This window comes from Centropristis striata, chromosome 11, assembly GCF_030273125.1.
Source record: "Centropristis striata isolate RG_2023a ecotype Rhode Island chromosome 11, C.striata_1.0, whole genome shotgun sequence".
NCBI classification, from domain to species: domain Eukaryota; kingdom Metazoa; phylum Chordata; class Actinopteri; order Perciformes; family Serranidae; genus Centropristis; species Centropristis striata.
The window spans coordinates 34,015,859-34,034,174 of NC_081527.1; the positions used below are offsets into that span (position 1 = coordinate 34,015,859).

Genomic DNA, 18,316 nt, shown 5'->3' on the forward strand with positions numbered 1-18,316 from the left:
CAGAATTTGACAATCGGGCATGCTGCAGCTCCCTCTGACAGACTTTTTATCGCAGGAAGCAATATCACGCTGCAGTCGTCATAGCATCATTATGTTCATCTGAAAGTGTTTCCAGTGTGTCAGCGAGAATACCTTGGGCGGTTGCTTCACACCTCTTTCTACCATCTCTACCTAACTTGTTTACTAGTTGTCATCAGTCTCGTGTGCCTGCTGTGTTCACTGAGCTCTCAAATGGATATGACATGTTTTGACTGCAAATGAAATCTTTCTCTTCATAATGGCGGGTAGGACAGAGAAATTGGCAGTGCTGAGCTCATCAGCAGCAATAGGCCTATACCCACATGACTCTTAGTGCTGAGCAATTTAGAGCTGTAGTGGAAGATTTCTTGCATTGGAGCACTCCACATTTTTCATATCTTGTTCAGAAGCAAATGGCACGTACGTGGCTTTCTCTGGAAATAAACCGAGCCTCAAATTTTGTTGTCGTAGTTGAGCAGCTGAAAGCCAATTTGCTGTGTCCGTTTATAAATTAACTGACAGTATCTTGAATGTTATAGTGAAGCAAACCTCACCTGCCTCGTGGAGCTAAGGACACCAGGACAAAGCTTATAAAAATACTATTATGCTCATTACTTTACAGCCCAGGATCCTAATCACCACACTCTCCAGGCCTCACCTTCTGCCCTTTATTTTATCCATAATCCATCCAATAATAATTATTATTATGTTTGAGCTGTCACGTTTTGACACAAGATAACCTCTAATAATTAAATTAGTGCTGCAGCCGCGTTAAGTAAGTGAAGGAATTTCGAAGGTGTCATTCTGACTCCTTCTGGATTTGAGAGGCAAAAGGTCTAGGGAATCAGTGGACATGTTTCCGGCATGAGCTGAGGGGGATCGATTCGGAATAACAAGAGACTCTGTGACATTATCGAGCCAAGGGATGGGAGGCCGTCACATATCTCCCCCGATCAATATGTATGCAGTCTACTGTCGTCTTTGCCCGAGAGACAAATGACGTGAGAAGGAAAGGGTTGGAAGCAGTGAGAGGATTAAAGGGGGAGGGTGAAACAAAAATACAAGATAGGAAAGGGCAACAGAAATAGAAGATGTGGAAAGAAAGAAACCCAGAGGATGAGAGGAATCATAGTTACCGCAAGAAGTCATGCATGTGACTTCTCAGAATTAGGTAATGTAATAGGACATCTGAAAAGGAGAGTATTTGTGGATGCCTTCAAGCTCCAGGAAACCCTTTACTCGTTTCCAAGCTAAAATGAACATTTTCATCAAGTAGAGATTGGAGAAATATTCGACTGCATGGCACAGCTCAGCTCAGCTCGACTCGTCTCGAATCACTTTTGGTTGCAGGTCCTGCCAGGACATCATCTTTAACGCAACATTCACTTAATCCTTTCAGCAGCAACCAAACAGAGAAACAGTTGCAAATCGTCAGTTTGTTTGTACCAAAACAAATTCCATTTACTACTTCTGCTAACTGACAGTGGAGAGCTGTGGCATATTATACAGTAGAGAGACAGCATACGTTTGCTCTCACGGCTCAGTCCGTGGCCGATGGCCTTTCTTTGTTGTTGATTTAAACCACCTAAACAGTTGCCTTTACATTTCTGCTTCACTCACACCTAAGGCATCAAATGTCATGCAAATAATCAGCCTGTTAATGGCTGAGGAGTCAGCAATATGACACTTTGTCAACTGATCTAATCTGCTCTATCTCATACCCAGTATAAAACCACTTACCTGTAGCGCTTCACTGTGGCTTTTCAAAAGACATGATGTTGGTAAATGTTCCATTAAAAGGCTTTGTTGTTCATAGTATACTGCAGTTGAATGGGTGAAAGCAGAGAGCAGAGTAATTGTGCCCTTACTCTTCTGTCTTGCTCCATTTTATCCATGTAACACTCACAAGCCTCCGTTTGTGCTTCTATTTTCTTTTCCTTCTGTCTGACTCTCTTTGTCCTCTCCCTCTCTCTCTATCTTTTTTCCTCCCTCTTTCCCTGCCCTCACTCACAGTCCATTGATCCGGGTCAGCAGTTTACCTGGGAGAACTCCAACATGGAAGTCAACAAGCCAAAGAATCGCTATGCAAACGTCATTGCCTACGACCACTCCAGAGTGGTGCTCACCTCCGTTGATGGTAAGAGCTCATGAAACCACTCAACCCCTCGGATAGCCAATGACAGAGGCCATCATCGATTGAAACCTCTTTTTTTTTAGTATCAAGGGCAATTTGTATGCCTGCACCTGATGATTTAGAAATCTCCCATTTAACCACAAAGCAAATGCACCTTGCACCTTCAACGTAATGTTGATCATAACATTGAGATTGGAAAGCACCGTGCATCTTAAGTGATTAATCATTCATTTTGATTGAAATTATTCAGCTCTTAATCAGATTTGTTTTTAGGCAACCTTATTAAATCAAATAAACCATACTGTGTAATATATCAGCTCCTTACTTACTTCTTCTCTTTGCTGCAGCCGTTCCAGGCAGCGACTACATCAACTCCAACTACATCGACGGCTACAGGAAGCAGAATGCATACATTGCCACACAGGGGCCACTGCCGGAGACACTGAGCGACTTCTGGAGGATGGTGTGGGAACAAAGATCCAACACCATCATCATGATGACCAGACTGGAGGAGAAGTCACGGGTACGTAAAAAGATAATGCCATTTACTATAAAACTCTAACAATTGCTGACTTTATTCCATAACAGTTCATTCTTTATGATGTAATAATGTATTGACATGCTAACATGTTAACTTTATCACTATAAATGAGTTAAGTTGATGAGTTTGAACCGACACTTTACATACTGTACATTAAAATTCACCTTAACCTATAAATAATTAACCTATGATAAATCTGAATTTAAATTGAACCTTTGCTAAAATATTAAACATTTGCATAATAAATTCCAAAAAATCCCTACCTCGTAGCATATTTGTGATAAACTAGTGAATCAAAAAGCCAGGATTGTAATTTTCTTCATATGATACTGCACTCTTCAGCCTAAACCAACAAACAGAGATCTGTGAATGGGAAGAGTTGTGATACTTGGAGGAAAACAAATGACTTGTAAGACTAAAGACCATTGAAGTCAAGAGTGTCAGACAGTTAGTGTTTTGAAAGTTGAAATTTGGCCAGAAAGGGAGTTTCCTGACATATATATGTATATATTTATGTAGCCCAACACCAGGGAAGTAACGCTACACCCAACAAAGCCTGGAGGCATATAGACACCTGGTCTTACTTTAAAGCAGGATTTGTCAGCCTGATCAAAGTCACAAGCACTTCAAAGGATATTTTGGTTGTCTGTGGACAGTATCGCTTCATGTTGCTTCTCTTCTCCTGAGTCTCCAGCAATCTCTAAAAACTTCTCCGTGAATTCCCTCTAAATCTGTTTGTGAAGTAAAATTGCACAACGGCTTTTTACCATTTCTCATTTCCCCTCCTGCTGTTTGTTTGCCATTTATGGTGGAGTTACCAAGGCAACTCAGCATTCAATGACAACATGTGCATAAACTAAAAATAAGAAAGCATTTCTGCTAAATTATAAACACATACAGTGTCGTAAGGTTTCGATTTTCATACTCATGCATATTCTGTTTAATTTGTTCTTTCGAAACTGCTCAGATAGTTGAATACTTGACTGCTACATACTTATTTTTGCAGCACCATGCCAAGGTTTCATATTCGAGTGTCTCATTTGTGCTCGCACTTTCTGAATTTGGCTCTGGAAAGCCGCGGCACTATAATGAAAACTCTGAAGTTGGAGTTAAGAGGATTGTCACCCAACAACACCAGTGTGCTCCTAAAAATACAGTCAAGCTAATAAAAGCAAAAAAAAAAAAAAAAGGAGCACACGGGCAACTTGAGATTCAAAATTGGGATGGGTTTATTTAATTACCATCACAAAATCATGCTCATGAATTCCTTGGAGGAAATAAATCAGCATGGAGCCCTGCCAGTATGTGGTGCTTTATTAGTGTGCGCATTCGGTGCCCTAATGAAAGAGAGTCCCTTGACTAGGAACTGGAAGCAACAGGGATCGTAAATGAAAGAGTTCATTTCCAAAATCCTAGACATTGATTTTTTTTTGGGAGGGTTGTGGGAATCATTACCTGAAGCTCAGTTCATTACTCAGTATCTATAGCGAGTGTGTAAAAAAGCAATCGTTTTGTCGAGTGAAGACTTAAATTAACTTACCATCCTTCAAAATGTACCATCATCTGTTTTAATTTTAAGCTCTCGATGCAATCAATCATTTAGGCAAATTTTGGGCACGCTGTGTCCTCTTGGAACGGAGCTCATCTATTTGTACCTTTTGAGAGTATCTGCGGCAGGGATAAGCTTTATAAGATGACTTTTACTACACATGCAGTCGATCTCAGCGAGGAGAAGACGCATCCTCACAAATATGTATCCATATATTTAGTGTCTGAGTGGCAATTTCAGAGCTCTGAGACAGATTAACATGCTCTCCTGCTTTGATGTCAGACTCACCGCCGCACATGCATGCACGGCAGCAAAATCACCACCCAACAACATAAGGAACTTAAAGAGAAATGAAACAGCCTCTCAGCCTTACCCATCCTCCTACACGCATTTGAGAATCAATTGGCTTGCCAGCACTACAGAGAGAGACATAGAGAACCAAACCAGCCTTTCACCAATGGGGGTGGAAACATTTTTTGCCCACTTATGTCAGGGTTCATTGAAATCTTCAGTACAACATCATCAAATGGTGTAGAACTAGGATTTCCAAACCTGAAGAGGATTTTTAATCACACTTTAACTGCAAAAAAAGCCATTTTTATTTGCTGACATATATACTATTACAATTTGTATATATTAATGTACCAACGGCTCGAAAAACATTTTTTGTGTTTAATTACTGTTTGAGCATTGGTCTATATAAATCTCAATTACAACCTCCGCAATACAGAAAAGTACATTTTTTGTTAAATTCCAATTAGCAGTATGTCTGTGATATTAATGTCTGTCAAGGTTTTTAAATGACTTTTTTACGAAACAATATGAAGTATTTAACTGTGAATAGAATTGATTAAATTGTTTCTGCTTCAGTCCCGAAAATTGAAGTTATTTAATATGTGGAACTGTCCTTTTAAATTGCAAACGTGTCAGGCAAACAATGTTAGCAAGTTAATAATGAACAGACATTGAATAGGACAAAACATAACAAAAACTGGCTGTACTCTTGATTAGACAAATGGTATGCTACATTTGGGATTTCTGTTATTTACTATGTCCTTTACATCCTCCATTTGTCTAGTTCTTGCTCACATACGCACACAGTCAAACACATATGGTGAGTTAACCTCCCACAAGCCTGTCGGATTGATGTCTTCTGCCAAACAGAGCAGGAGCTTGACAAATATGATGAGATCCAGCAGCAGGCAAATTTCTGCTTCCCCTAGCACTATCATTACCAGTTAGTAAAACCCTGAAAGGTCAGGACATGAAGTGAGACCAGAGGTATTACTCTGGTTGTGTGTGTGTGTGTGTGTGTGTGTGTGTGTGTGTGTGTGTGTGTGTGTGTGTGTGTGTGTGTGTGTGTGTGTGTGTGTGTGTGTGTGTGTGTGTGTGTGTGTGTGTGTGTGTGTGTGTGTGTGTGTGTGTAGATAGGTCTGCAAAAGGCCAGGCGACGACATGTGAGAAGCAAGGTTCAAAGCAGGAGCAGATGATAGTGAGACCTGTGGTCTGTGTGTGTGTGTGTGTGTGTGTGTGTGTGTGTGTGTGTGTGTGTGTGTGTGTGTGTGTGTGTGTGTGTGTGTGTGTGTGCTTATGTGTGTGTTTGCGAGGGAGAATATGCCACCCAACCTCAGACAGCACAGAGATATTCATTACAGTGGTGACTGCTAATCCATATGTTTGTACTGCAAGCAGTTCCCCATCATTCAATTGAGTTTCTCCTGCAAGGTCTACCTCTGCCTCTGAATGGGAGCTGTCACCAGGGGAGGTGAAATGTGAGGGGGTGAATTTTAGCGCATTTTGTTTGTCGATTTGTACCAGCTCGCTGAGACAGCCAAGCTGCTTCCAAATGTCAGCTCGTTGCTGCAGTATCAATATGATTAGCTTACCCCAGCCACATCTCTTCCTCTTATGTTATCCAAATCAATAGCAGCAGGTCCTTGTCCCTGCAGTTCTGACAGCTTGCATTTGCTCAGTCTCTACATGTAAAAAGGGCGTTAAGTAGACTTGTAGAGATTCTGTGAAATGACAAACTTTACCCACACACTTCTAAGATTTTTCTTTTTTTTTATGCAGCTCATGCTATTATTTAGAGTGCCTGTGACTGATTGAAAATGGGTTCAGCTTCTCGTTTAAGACACATAGTAGGTGGAGGAAATTGTTATGGACTGTTTTTCAAAACAAGATTTTAGTCTTTAAAACATCCACAGAGAATCAAGTGAGCCCAGGAGCTACAAGCAAGACCAATCAGCGGGCTATGCCGAGTGTTTAGATAATGATGTGACTCACCGCCTCTAGATACTTGCAGACCCTGTGAACAACTATTAAATTAGGTGTTAGAAAAATCAAATGAAGCAAAATTGTACGACTGCGTGGCCTATTTTTGACTCCAAATTATTCAAAGTAGTTTAGAACATGCCCAATGTTTTCAAAACAGGCGCCTTAGTATTGCTGTTTAAAAACAAGAGCCAAACTCAGTGACAGCCAGTATTGACTTTCATCTGATGAGGAAGGATTTGTGTAAATGTTTGGAGTGAAGAACAGGTGAACGATTTTTAAAGTGCCTTTGTTTTTAGTCTATTGCCAGTTGATCCTTGCCAAAGGATGGGAAGTAAAGTAAAAATGTCTGGCAAAGTCCAGGTTGTCATCTATACACAAAGTGAAGTGGAGCCTCTCACTGCCAGTGTTTGGACGATCTTTAGCCTCATTCACAGTGAAGTTAGTCCTGTGCACATATGGAGCCAGGTGGCCGCTCCTGCTGTCCCTTCACGACAGGCGAGAACAGGTTTTTAGACACATCTCCCTCCACAAAGCAGTGCCCAATCATCACAAATGCGCCAAAAGCATACATGACAAAGGGTAGTGAACCACCCGACAATTAGCTAATTGAAAATGATCACAGGCTGGTAAAAGACAAAGTGGGCTTTTCAATGCCCTTTTGAAGCCCGCTTCAAATGCAGACACACATGGATGCACATGCACATGCTCAATTCATTTTTTAGCCGATACAGGAGCTGACTCTGAGTCTTCAGTTTTTAATTAGACAGTGGACAAAGCCTTTGATCTGACCTCTCTAATGTTCCCTCCTTGTTAATCAGTGTGATCCTACAAGCCTCTCACGAGCCTCGTAGTGGATGTTAGCGGCAGTTCACCGCTGACAGTGTGCCCTCTCTCTTGCTCTGCCAGGTGAAGTGTGACCAGTACTGGCCGTCGCGAGGCACAGAGACCTATGGAATGATCCAGGTCACCATGCTGGACACTGTGGAGCTGGCCACTTATAGCGTCCGGACTTTCGCCCTCTACAAGGTACAGTACTGCCTTTTTCACTTATACTTAACAATATAGCGAGGCATGCTGATGAAGGACAAGGTAATTGCAGTTCATCATTACCGGGGTCACATTTTAAAATGTAATTTCTTATTTTTCTGAAGAACGATAAAGGCTATTACCACTGGAATCGTTTTTTTCACTGCTGTAATTGGTTTTTAACATCCAAGATTGGTCTCTTGTTCTCTACAAGGCTCTAAAATATTTCTCTTTTTCACTTTGATTCATATACTTCAGTGGCATGATGATGTGACTGATGTGTCCTTTATTTCTCCTTTCCCAGTTCTTTTTTCCATTACTTACTTATAATTTCTAACATTATTATAATTCCTAATTAAATGCAAGTCTCCAGCTGGAGCGGTTTCTATCAGGCATGGTGACAATACCAAGAAATTGTTTCCGAGAAACTGCTGACTTCAATTCCAAAATTATACACTTTATCTACACCTACACTTGCAGAATGATCACAGCCATGAAGTAGAACACAGTATGTTCTGCTATCAAAGTTGTGAGTTAACTCGGGACCTTTGCTTAAAATAGCTACATTTCTGATTAAATCACTCGTCGTTTTCAAATTTCAACTGTAGAATTTCTGCTCTCTTTCATCAAAACAGCGTGACCTTAACCTGTTTCAAAGCACTTTTTTCCCGCAGCGTGACAAGTGTATCTTTAAAAGAGCAGCCAAAAACAATTTACTATGTCAGGGTCTCCCACTAAGCATAAACTTGCACATGTCTACTTTACTGACTCCTCTGACTCTCCTGCAGAATGGATCCAGTGAGAAGAGAGAGGTGAGACAGTTCCAGTTCATGGCCTGGCCAGACCACGGGGTGCCGGAGTACCCCACCCCCATCCTGGCCTTCCTACGGCGGGTAAAGGCCTGCAACCCTCCAGATGCAGGGCCCATGGTGGTCCACTGCAGGTGAGTGTAGACTGAGAGAATGCTCAGTATGTGTGCATACAGTTAATGAACTGCTATTTGGCACCATCACTTTTATTTATGTTGTTTCCTTTATGGATGAAAGGGATTGGCTAACACCACATGTAGCAGTGAAAACCTGTTCTCTGGGTCAGCACCTTTTCTTTTTTTGGCTCAATAATTCTGGGTTGTTTATGTTCCAGCCGAGTCGAAAAACCTCTGATGATGCCTTTACAATCACAAACACGGCACAATCTACTGCAACAGTTTCATTATGGTTCAGCTCTGGTCCAGCTCTTGTGCCAGAGGGTGTAAACAAACTAATCTGGAAAGCCAAATGTCCAGTTTTCAGCTGTCAAGCAGAGAGAACATAAATGGACTGAAAAACTTATCTTGCATTTTATATTCTCAGTGCATCTTGACTTGTTTTTGTTCGCCATACTGCTTTTGACCTCATTTAGATAACCATTTTATCACAGGTATAACACCATAAATGTGAAGTTGCATTTTGATATACAGATTTTGTGCTTGGGTATACGTGGGTATACACAGAAAAAGAGACTGAAGGTTAGAGAAATCATAATCTCATTCAAAAAAACAAGACCTTATACAACACAGCTAATTTAAATGTTGTATTATAAATATTCTTTGACCATATATTAACTCAGTACTGTTGTGATTAAATAATTTAGAAGTGCTTTGAATATCCAGCTCAACGCTGATATCCCTGTGCTTAAGTGTTAGTTTTGTCTCTATAGATGTTCAGCAATGTGTTTGCACAATCAGTGGATCTTGTTATACAATATAAACAAGCGTAAGAAAATGATGTGTTAATATAAAGTGAAGCGTAGTGATTTAGCCCTCCTCTCTCTCCGTCAGTGCGGGCGTGGGCAGGACTGGCTGCTTCATCGTGATCGATGCCATGCTGGAGCGCATGAAGCACGAGAAGTCTGTAGACATCTACGGCCATGTGACGTGCATGCGCGCCCAGAGGAACTACATGGTCCAGACCGAGGACCAGTACATCTTTATCCACGAAGCACTGCTGGAGGCCGCCACCTGTGGCAACACCGAGGTCCCCGCTCGCAACCTGTACGCCCACATCCAGAAACTCACCCAGCCCCCGCCCGGCGAGACGGTCACTGCCATGGAGTTGGAGTTCAAGGTGACTGATAAGCACACACCCCAGACAAGTAGTACTTAAGGCTCTATTTTATGACTTTTTCCTGTAAAAAAAAAAAATACTTCTAATTTTTGCCAGTGCTGTAATTATCTCCTGCAGGATGTAATGAAGCATTTAACTTGAGAAAATGCATTTCAGATGAGCTATTTCTGATTTATAGTGCACTGGATAGCTTGCAGGAGTGACATTGTAACAACGTATAGGGAGCGAGTTTTTGTTAATAATTAACAGAAATTAGAAATATTCTCAATCTTTTGCTTTTATTGTCTCATCATGAAAAGGTCATCAGACTGCAGTGGCAAATGATGACCTTCTGCCCAGGGTGGCGCTATTGAGCTGTTATGCTCACATAATGGTTTGAGCGTATTTGTAATAACTAATACACCAATTAAGCCATGCACAGGAATGTATCTCTTTGATACATTGATGCTGAGGCATCTCAGCAGCTACAGTAGCTTCAGTTCATAGGAACACACGTGTTTCAGGGAAAATGGACCAGAACAAACACACATAAACACACAAACGCATCGACACACCTACATGTGGAGAATTACAAAATGACTGACACTTGCACATACAGTACACACAGCTGGTGTTCAAGGTGACTCGCAATCACACGCACACGCACACCTTCTGTCAATAGCCATCGACTGTGATGTTATTACACACTTTCCTCCCAGCGCGGCTCTGCCATTAGCCCTCTTATGACCATGATCCATTCTGTTTGAAGTGATAATAGCATCTACACTCCTGCCAACAACGGAGAATGAAAGAGTGAGAGAATGATTGCGGCGTATGTGGGGGCCACAGCCTCCATGCCCACACAGTCTGTCCACAACACACACACACACAGATTCTCCCAGAATACCATGACTGTCCATACACACTCTTGTGCTGTCCATCTGTGCTCTGTCCACTGCCAGCACTGAGCTTGTCACGCCCACAGTCCTCTAAGCTCTGCGACTCAGTAGGAGACGAGTCCACTGCACTTAGTTATATACCTACCAGTAGCATTTCTTATTGATCTTGACAGGAAACCTTAAGTTTAAGTCTAAATAGAGACTTGACAGGGAAGCGTTTGTGATTTCCCCGTTTGTTTACTGCAGGTCACAGGTCACTAATTTTTTCCTCTCCGTCTCTCTCCCTGTCTGATATTTCCCCAACCTTTTATTAAACAGAGACTGGCCAACTCCAAAGCCCACACGTCACGCTTCATCAGCGCCAACTTGCCCTGCAACAAGTTCAAGAACCGCCTGGTCAACATCATGCCTTTCGAGTCCACCCGCGTCTGCCTGCAGCCCATCCGTGGCGTCGAGGGCTCTGACTACATCAACGCCAGCTGCATTGACGGCTACAGGTCAGAAAAATTCTTCCTCTTCAAGAGTTTGATCTGTATACGGTGACAAATATTGAGTGTAAAGTGCTGGATTTGAGCTTTAAAGGACAAGGCTGCTTTGATCTATATTTATCTTGTTGTCAACAAATCCTATGAAAAGACCAAAACCAGCAATGCGTTAGTCCATCTGTCAATACTTGCCACCCTCACTAACCATGCCCCACTACCTTTGGCGCTCACTCCCAAGCCCATTTGTTCTTACTGGAGGAATAAATCTTAAAAAACAGGTCACATATGTGTCGTTTTAAAGGCTTGGTAATTTCCTGAAACAGCTGGCCGCTGTAGTTTTAAGCAAATGTTATTCAAACAGGACTTAATAGTGCATTTGTTGGGGATTATTTTCAGATACTTAATACACATTTGGTGCTCTAGTGATTATTTAATCCAGCAGGATGGTGTACTCTATGTGGTTTTGATATATCACCCAGTCCAACAGTGTGACTCATTGATGTGTTTTTATTACTTTTGGACAACAATGGAGCTCTGTAGCACAGAGGAATAAGCTGTATGAGGCTTTGAATACACAGGCAATGCTTCAATTTATTGTTGGTTTTGCTCTTTTCATGGGATTCATTGACAATAAGAAAATATCGAACAACACCAGCCTCATTCTGTAAGGGAGTTTGAGGATTTATACTCCCCAATTTGAGGACAAGGCAGCAGGATGGCCATCCTTAACATAACATACAATGCAACACCAACCTTTTTTTGGCCCCCTGAGTGAAATAGTCAGGTGTAAATGCGACTGAGCAGGTTGAACCAGACACAAGGCAAAAAGTGAAGATCAGTGTCATACAGGACTGGCTGAAAATTCAGGAAAAACAAAACAATTGTATGTTTATGGTAATGAGTCAGACTTCTAGGAGACATTTGGCCTCATGCAAGAACCACTCATGCAAACAGACTTTCACCAATTTTCTTGTTTTTTGAATTTGCAAATGCTACAGGCCTGTTGTAGGAGTCTGTGCAGTTTTTGTTTACTATTGGATTGTATATTTAAATCATTTTAAGCACGTTTGAGTTTGAAAATCACATTTAAATAATAAATGATAAGTAAAAGAAAGTTAAAATAATATTATGAAAATTTTCTTTTATCATTGTTTGAGCTGGACTTACAACCAAATATCAGGGTTTAAATCAACTTTTTCATCTACTTTCTTTCTCATAAAATGAGGCTTTAGGCCCACAGGTTTCCTCTGATGTGGATGTAAACATCCTTAAATTAAATATGAAAGTCTTCACTTTCACCTCTGAGTCATTGTTCTATTTCAAATCCAATGTCCTGAAGTACAGAGCCAGCACAACGAAAATGGCATCACCGCCCTAATCCCCTCCGGACTGCATTGAATGTGTCTGTGGTTTGTTTTCGGGCATCAGAGATTGTCACAGGTGTGAAAAACACAGTTGGTATTCACAGTGGACTGAATGAAAATGTATGGGAGGGGACTGGAGATGAGTCCGCAGTGGGCAGTATCCAGTTGCAAGAATCACTCCCGGCTCTGTCAATGTGGCTCTCGTCCGCTGAGCCACTACCGCTTTCATATCGAAGTTGCTGCATGTCCTTGTGTGCTCTGTGAGTCCAAATTGCTTCCTAGAGGGAGGAAGATGAAAAGGCAGCTCTCTGTTTTATATCTATATAAGTACCAGAGAAGAGACAGACAGAGCTGACTCTTCTCTGGTTGAAGTGTACAGCGAGGAGATGGATTTAGCGAGCCTGAAATGCCATTCAGTCCGTACGGGGTTCAGATGGTACTGGGCCATGACAGAGACAACACCTCCTCACCCCCGCCCCCCTAACTCCCTCCTCTTTCTTCAGTCCTGTTGTTAATGACAAGGTGCTCCGCAGAGGCAAACCCTCTATTGTTGCTGTGTAAATAGCATAAATGCAGCAAGAGAGTATTGTAATGAAGTGTGTTTTCCAAACCCCTCCCTCCCCCTTTCCTCTCCTCCATGTTCTCTGCTTTTTTCCTTTTTTTTCCCTTTCCTTCTTTATTTTTACCCTTTTCTATCTCTGTCTCTCACCATTCTCCTCCTTAATCTGTCTCCTTCGCACATCTTTCCTCACTCTCTCGCCTCCCACCCTCTTCTCTCACTCGCCATCTTAATTTTCCGTCCAAACATCACGACAGACACAGACATATCCGGGTGGGGACCTGTTGTGTGCACCGACGGCACTGCATGATTAAGCCACTTTTAAAGCCAAGGCATAAATAAAAACTAAACAGGGGCCTCCAGTGCCCTTCACCCCAGCGTCTTCAAGAAAAGCCAATAATATGCTAAGCTAATGAGAGGCGAACCATTGATTCCAGCTATGCTATCAGGGGCGGGAGCCCTGGATATGCTCCGATGCAGGCTGGAGTTTTAGCATTGTAATGAGGTTGAAATGAAACGCTATGTCCTCAAGCACTGCAGTCATGTGGGATGATGCAGAGAGTGCTTTGTGCTGTTTGGCAGCGCGCTCATCAGGACACTGTGTGCAGAGAAGTCAGTATTGTGTGATACGGTTAGAATTGTTTTTGTTTTGGCTAGGGGCTGTATTATGGGGAGGTTAGAGGGGTCCACCCTATCAATTTGAAATTTAGCATTCATCCCCCGCTTAGCTTTGCTTCCCTTCCCCTCCCTTCCCTTTCTTCCTCCTCTGCTCTTACATTCCCTTTTCCATCACTCTCCTCTCCTCTCCTCTCCTCTCCTCTCCTCTCCTCTCCTCTCCTCTCCTCTCCTCTCCTCTCCTCTCCTCTCCTCCTCCTCTCCTCTCCTCCTCCTCTCCTCTCCTCTCCTCTCCTCTCCTCCTCCTCTCCTCTCCTCTCCTCCTCAGCAGTCAGTTTTACTTTGCACTCTGATGACCAGCTGGAGAGTGCACCGCTCACTCTTTTCATCTCCTCCCCATTTTTCCCTCTCCACATCTTCCCCCTCTACTTTGTACATCTCCTCTCTTTACTTTGCATTTCTCTTTCCCCCGTTTTTCATCTTTTTTAATTTGATTCCTCACTCTGTTGCCTTCCCCTCCTCGTATGCCATCTCCTCTCCTCTCAACCAATCTGTTGTTTCTTTATTTTTGCGAGCGAGGCCCTGAGCATATTCTAATCTCCCGGTTCCACATTAGTGCCTCGCCTGCAGCACCTTCATTAGTTGTTCAGCCGTGGCTCAGTGTGTGACTGAGTGTGTGTGTGTGTAGTAGCGTGTCTGAATATACATGTGAAACCGCTGCACGCATATAACCGTACACCTGAATGGAAACTTACATGTGCTGCAAACATGTGAGAGTGTGCGTGCACGATCATGCGTGTTGTATTACTCAGCTCCCTCTCACTCTGTTGATCAGTGTGCTGCTGCCACCTGCTGTTTTGACAGGAAAACTGCTCAGCTGAACCAAAGTCACGTAGGACACCAGCACAGCTCAGGCTCAGTGGATGAGCTCATCTCTAGTTTTGTGAGCATATCAAGTGCTCTCTCTCTCTTTCACTCTCTCTCTCTCTCTCTCTTCCTTTCTCTCATTCTGTGGTGTCTTACAAAGAGGAAGCAGGAAGATGTAGAGGATCTATAGAGGCTTAAGTAGCTCAATGATGATGATAGTTGCCAAGGATTATTTGCTATGTTCATTAAGTGTGCAGGAATTTCTCTTGTTGGCATTAGAAAAGACAACATTTTGACAAACAGTACAAGGACAACAGTACCATGCATACTATACAATTTGCAGCTGAATGCTTTTAAGCAGCATGGCCTTATGGGTATCCATTCCCTTTCTGTTAGAGCTCCGTATATAAATGTCCACTAAATAGTATGTGTTGCTTTCATAAAACAAAAGTAGAGTAACTCAGAGAGCTCTTCCCCATCCTTTGAATTTTATTTGAATAAATTTGTGTCTAAATGTATTTTAGCCCTTTATGAGACACCAGTTTTGTTGCATACTTTAAATCTTTTCTGTTATTAAATTCTGGGGTGTGAGTTGGTTTAACAGCGTCTACAACAACAGCACTACTTTATCATCATTTCTGGTTATTGCTTTGAGGTGCTTTACAATACCAGTTGTAAAAGCACCATACAGTTCATAATTATTATGTGTTGTGTTTAATCTCTGCCTCCTCTTTGTGGTGTTATGTCTCCAGACAGCAGAAGGCCTACCTGGCCACACAGGGCCCCCTGTCAGAGACCACCGAGGACTTCTGGAGGATGCTGTGGGAGCACAACTCCACCATCGTCGTCATGCTCACCAAGCTACGAGAGATGGGACGGGTAATACGCAAGCTCATTCTGTACATAAATGCATTTGCACCTGTAAAAGGTGACTGGACGATTTCAGGGAATGATAATGTTTCTACGCTTGGTCGGTTCAGCGAAGCTGCTGCATCACACTGCTCAAATATTCATTCATTCCTTCCCTAAACAGAAACTTTGGTTGAAAGTTTGCTTATTTATCATCATGTCTGGAATAAATCTCAGTTGAAACTAGCATGCTGCTGGCAGATTTGTCAATAATTGGTTGCTTTCCAAATATTGATAATTCCCATACTGCTGGACCGCATCAAACTTTGTGAAAAACTGAATCTGTTTTGGTTACAAATTGTGATCTTTTTAACAATATGCACTTTTAATTTATTAATAACACCCCCACTACTTACAGTTGTGATTGGGATGCTTTGAAAAACAGAATACAAAGATTTACATCTCCTTTGGGACCTTCAATCAATTAAAAAGCAATGCAAAGATAGCCTAACACCAGGAAACATTTTTTCTTGTATATATTCATGTATGCAATCATTCTGAATTCGATACACTCTAATATATTTACATTTACACGGCATCTTAACACTTTGGATTTGGAATTTTAAGATAGTTTGGAACTCAAGAAAGTTCAAGTTTGTGAAATAGTTGAGTTTCGAAGTATCAATAACAACCTTCAAAAAAATACGTAGATTTTGGAATGCGTCATAAGGCACCGCAATGAAACCAAGGTAGGAATCTTTAATATAGTAGTTTGACATTTTGGGAAAACGATTTATTTGATGTCTTGTTTAGAGTTAGAAGAAGCAATCAATACAACTCTCACATCTGTCTATTAAATATAAGGCTACAGCCTGCAGAGGGTTATCTTAGCCGAGCATAAAGGTTTGAAAAAGCAGGAAAAGTTGATAAAAATGCCAAAAAAAACAAAAAGGTTCTGGTAGAGTTTTTTGGACAGTGCTAGACTCGCTATTTCCCACTGTTTCTGGTCTTTACATATTTATCACATATTTTACAGGCCAGATATAGGAGTGGTATCTCATCTAACTATCTGCAAAAAATGAGTAAGCATATCTCCAAAATAACTTCAAGCGTTTCCTTTTATGATATAAAATCACCAGTTTAATTAATTCAATTCATGATATGATTGACTGAGTTGTTTTTGTGATGATTCAAGTGATTCCGACATCCCTCAACTGCATTTCATATCTTTTGTCACTCTCTCATCTGTAATCATAGTTTATGAACACAAGCCCTCATGCACATCATCGCTGTAGTTAAGAATATAAACAAATGATAAAAATACTTTTCCCACCTAAAATGAATCAGACAGTATTTGAGAACCAGAGATCGGTCCCTCCTTGACTTTCCATTTGTGTAAGCAGAGCCCTTCTCATAACTCAAAATGACTAATAACGTAGAGAAAACCGTGCTAATAATACCCTGCACCAGGCAGTCATTATGTAAAAGTCTATTTTCTTTCCCTGAATATGTTTGGAAAAAAGATTCTTCATGTATAAGTGCTCAATATTTTGCCTGTCTTTTGTTTTGCAGGAGAAGTGCCATCAGTACTGGCCAGCAGAGCGTTCAGCCAGGTACCAGTACTTTGTGGTAGATCCAATGGCTGAGTACAACATGCCCCAGTACATCCTCCGAGAGTTCAAAGTCACAGATGCCCGGGTATGTTGGATTCACTCTGAGTGGGAATATGTGTGGGTTTGCCCTTGTGTGTTCTCATATGTGTCTATGGCTTGGTGGCTGTAGATGAGGATTGATTGGCATTTTGCACAAATACAAGCATCCAACTCAAATTCATCTTAATTTTAGGTTTTCATACAAATGCTGACAGTGGCGCTAAGTGTTAAGAATTATGGCGGCTGTGATTTCAAGGTAGAGATGATCGGAACGCATCCCGTGTTATTTCTCCTGACAGGCTGACATCAAGTGAATGCACCATCAAACATGTTTACCCGGATTTAGCAACAGTATGCTTGCTCTATGGATTGTGTGTGTGTGCGTGTGTTCCGAGATGACTGTGAAAATACATGAAAAGCATAGCCTTCAATCCCCGAGGGCCAGTACTGCAACTCCCTGTGATGCAGTACTTTCAATGGGCTATAAATATCCTTTACTGTCATCAGAAGGCCCACAGCACAGCACTCTAATCCCACATCCACTCCTTCTTCCATATATATATGCATCTATATATACAGTATGTGCACTGAAAGAGATATAAATTGAGAAATACATTCCTAATTTACATGAGACACATTTAATTCACACGTGCTGACACAGTGCTGCCGAGCACGCGGACCTCCCTGCTGCAGTTAAGTGTCTGTCAGTCCCAGTCCTTGAGTGTCACATCCCGGCTTGTTTTCTCTCCTTCCAGGTCATCAGCTGTATTCATATTGCATCCCTGGTGTAAATTAGATTATTAGATGCCTCGCAGCGAAAACCAGCAGGGTTAAAGTAGTCACTGACATCAGCTGAGAAGCTCCACTGTGGTGGTTTTTTGTTGTTGAGTGCATATCAGAGTGTCTCAAAAAGATAAATTAAAGCATCAAAGAAAGTTCAGCTGAATTATGCACAGAACATACAGCACCGACATGTCAGTTCTTCTACTTGGCAATGAGCCGTGCCTCTTAAATGTTCCTAATCTCCCTATTTGCTGCCCCACAGGACGGCCAGTCCAGAACAATCCGCCAGTTCCAGTTCACTGACTGGCCAGAGCAAGGAGTGCCAAAAACTGGAGAAGGCTTCATTGATTTCATTGGACAAGTGCACAAAACCAAGGAACAGTTTGGACAGGATGGACCAATCACTGTACACTGCAGGTACGGAGGAAAAGTTGCACGGATCGATCTCGTCAATTTAGACAAGTCTGCTGGCAAAAAAGGGGGCTGCTGCTTCAGAGCTTTGTACATGTTTTTAATGATTATGTAGCAGCGGAGTTCTTATAAGTCACTCTGCAGTTTCCAAAGGCTGTAACCTGAGTTCAGATGAGAAGGAAGATAGCAGTACACTCGTAGTT

General features: G+C 41.9%; 1 protein-coding gene across 5 annotated transcripts in view; it reads left to right on the forward strand.

Moving 5' to 3' along the window:
- Positions 1-18,316, forward strand: part of LOC131981057 (receptor-type tyrosine-protein phosphatase F) — a 175,651-nt gene that overhangs the window by 152,986 nt on the left and 4,349 nt on the right. For all 5 annotated transcript variants that reach the window (XM_059345346.1, XM_059345347.1, XM_059345349.1 and 2 more), the window contains 9 exons: positions 2,032-2,155; positions 2,500-2,675; positions 7,426-7,545; positions 8,334-8,488; positions 9,365-9,650; positions 10,847-11,025; positions 15,171-15,297; positions 16,840-16,965; positions 17,965-18,119. In XM_059345346.1, the coding sequence (XP_059201329.1) occupies positions 2,032-2,155; positions 2,500-2,675; positions 7,426-7,545; positions 8,334-8,488; positions 9,365-9,650; positions 10,847-11,025; positions 15,171-15,297; positions 16,840-16,965; positions 17,965-18,119 (1,448 nt within the window). The remainder of the gene's footprint in view (positions 1-2,031; positions 2,156-2,499; positions 2,676-7,425; positions 7,546-8,333; positions 8,489-9,364; positions 9,651-10,846; positions 11,026-15,170; positions 15,298-16,839; positions 16,966-17,964; positions 18,120-18,316) is intronic.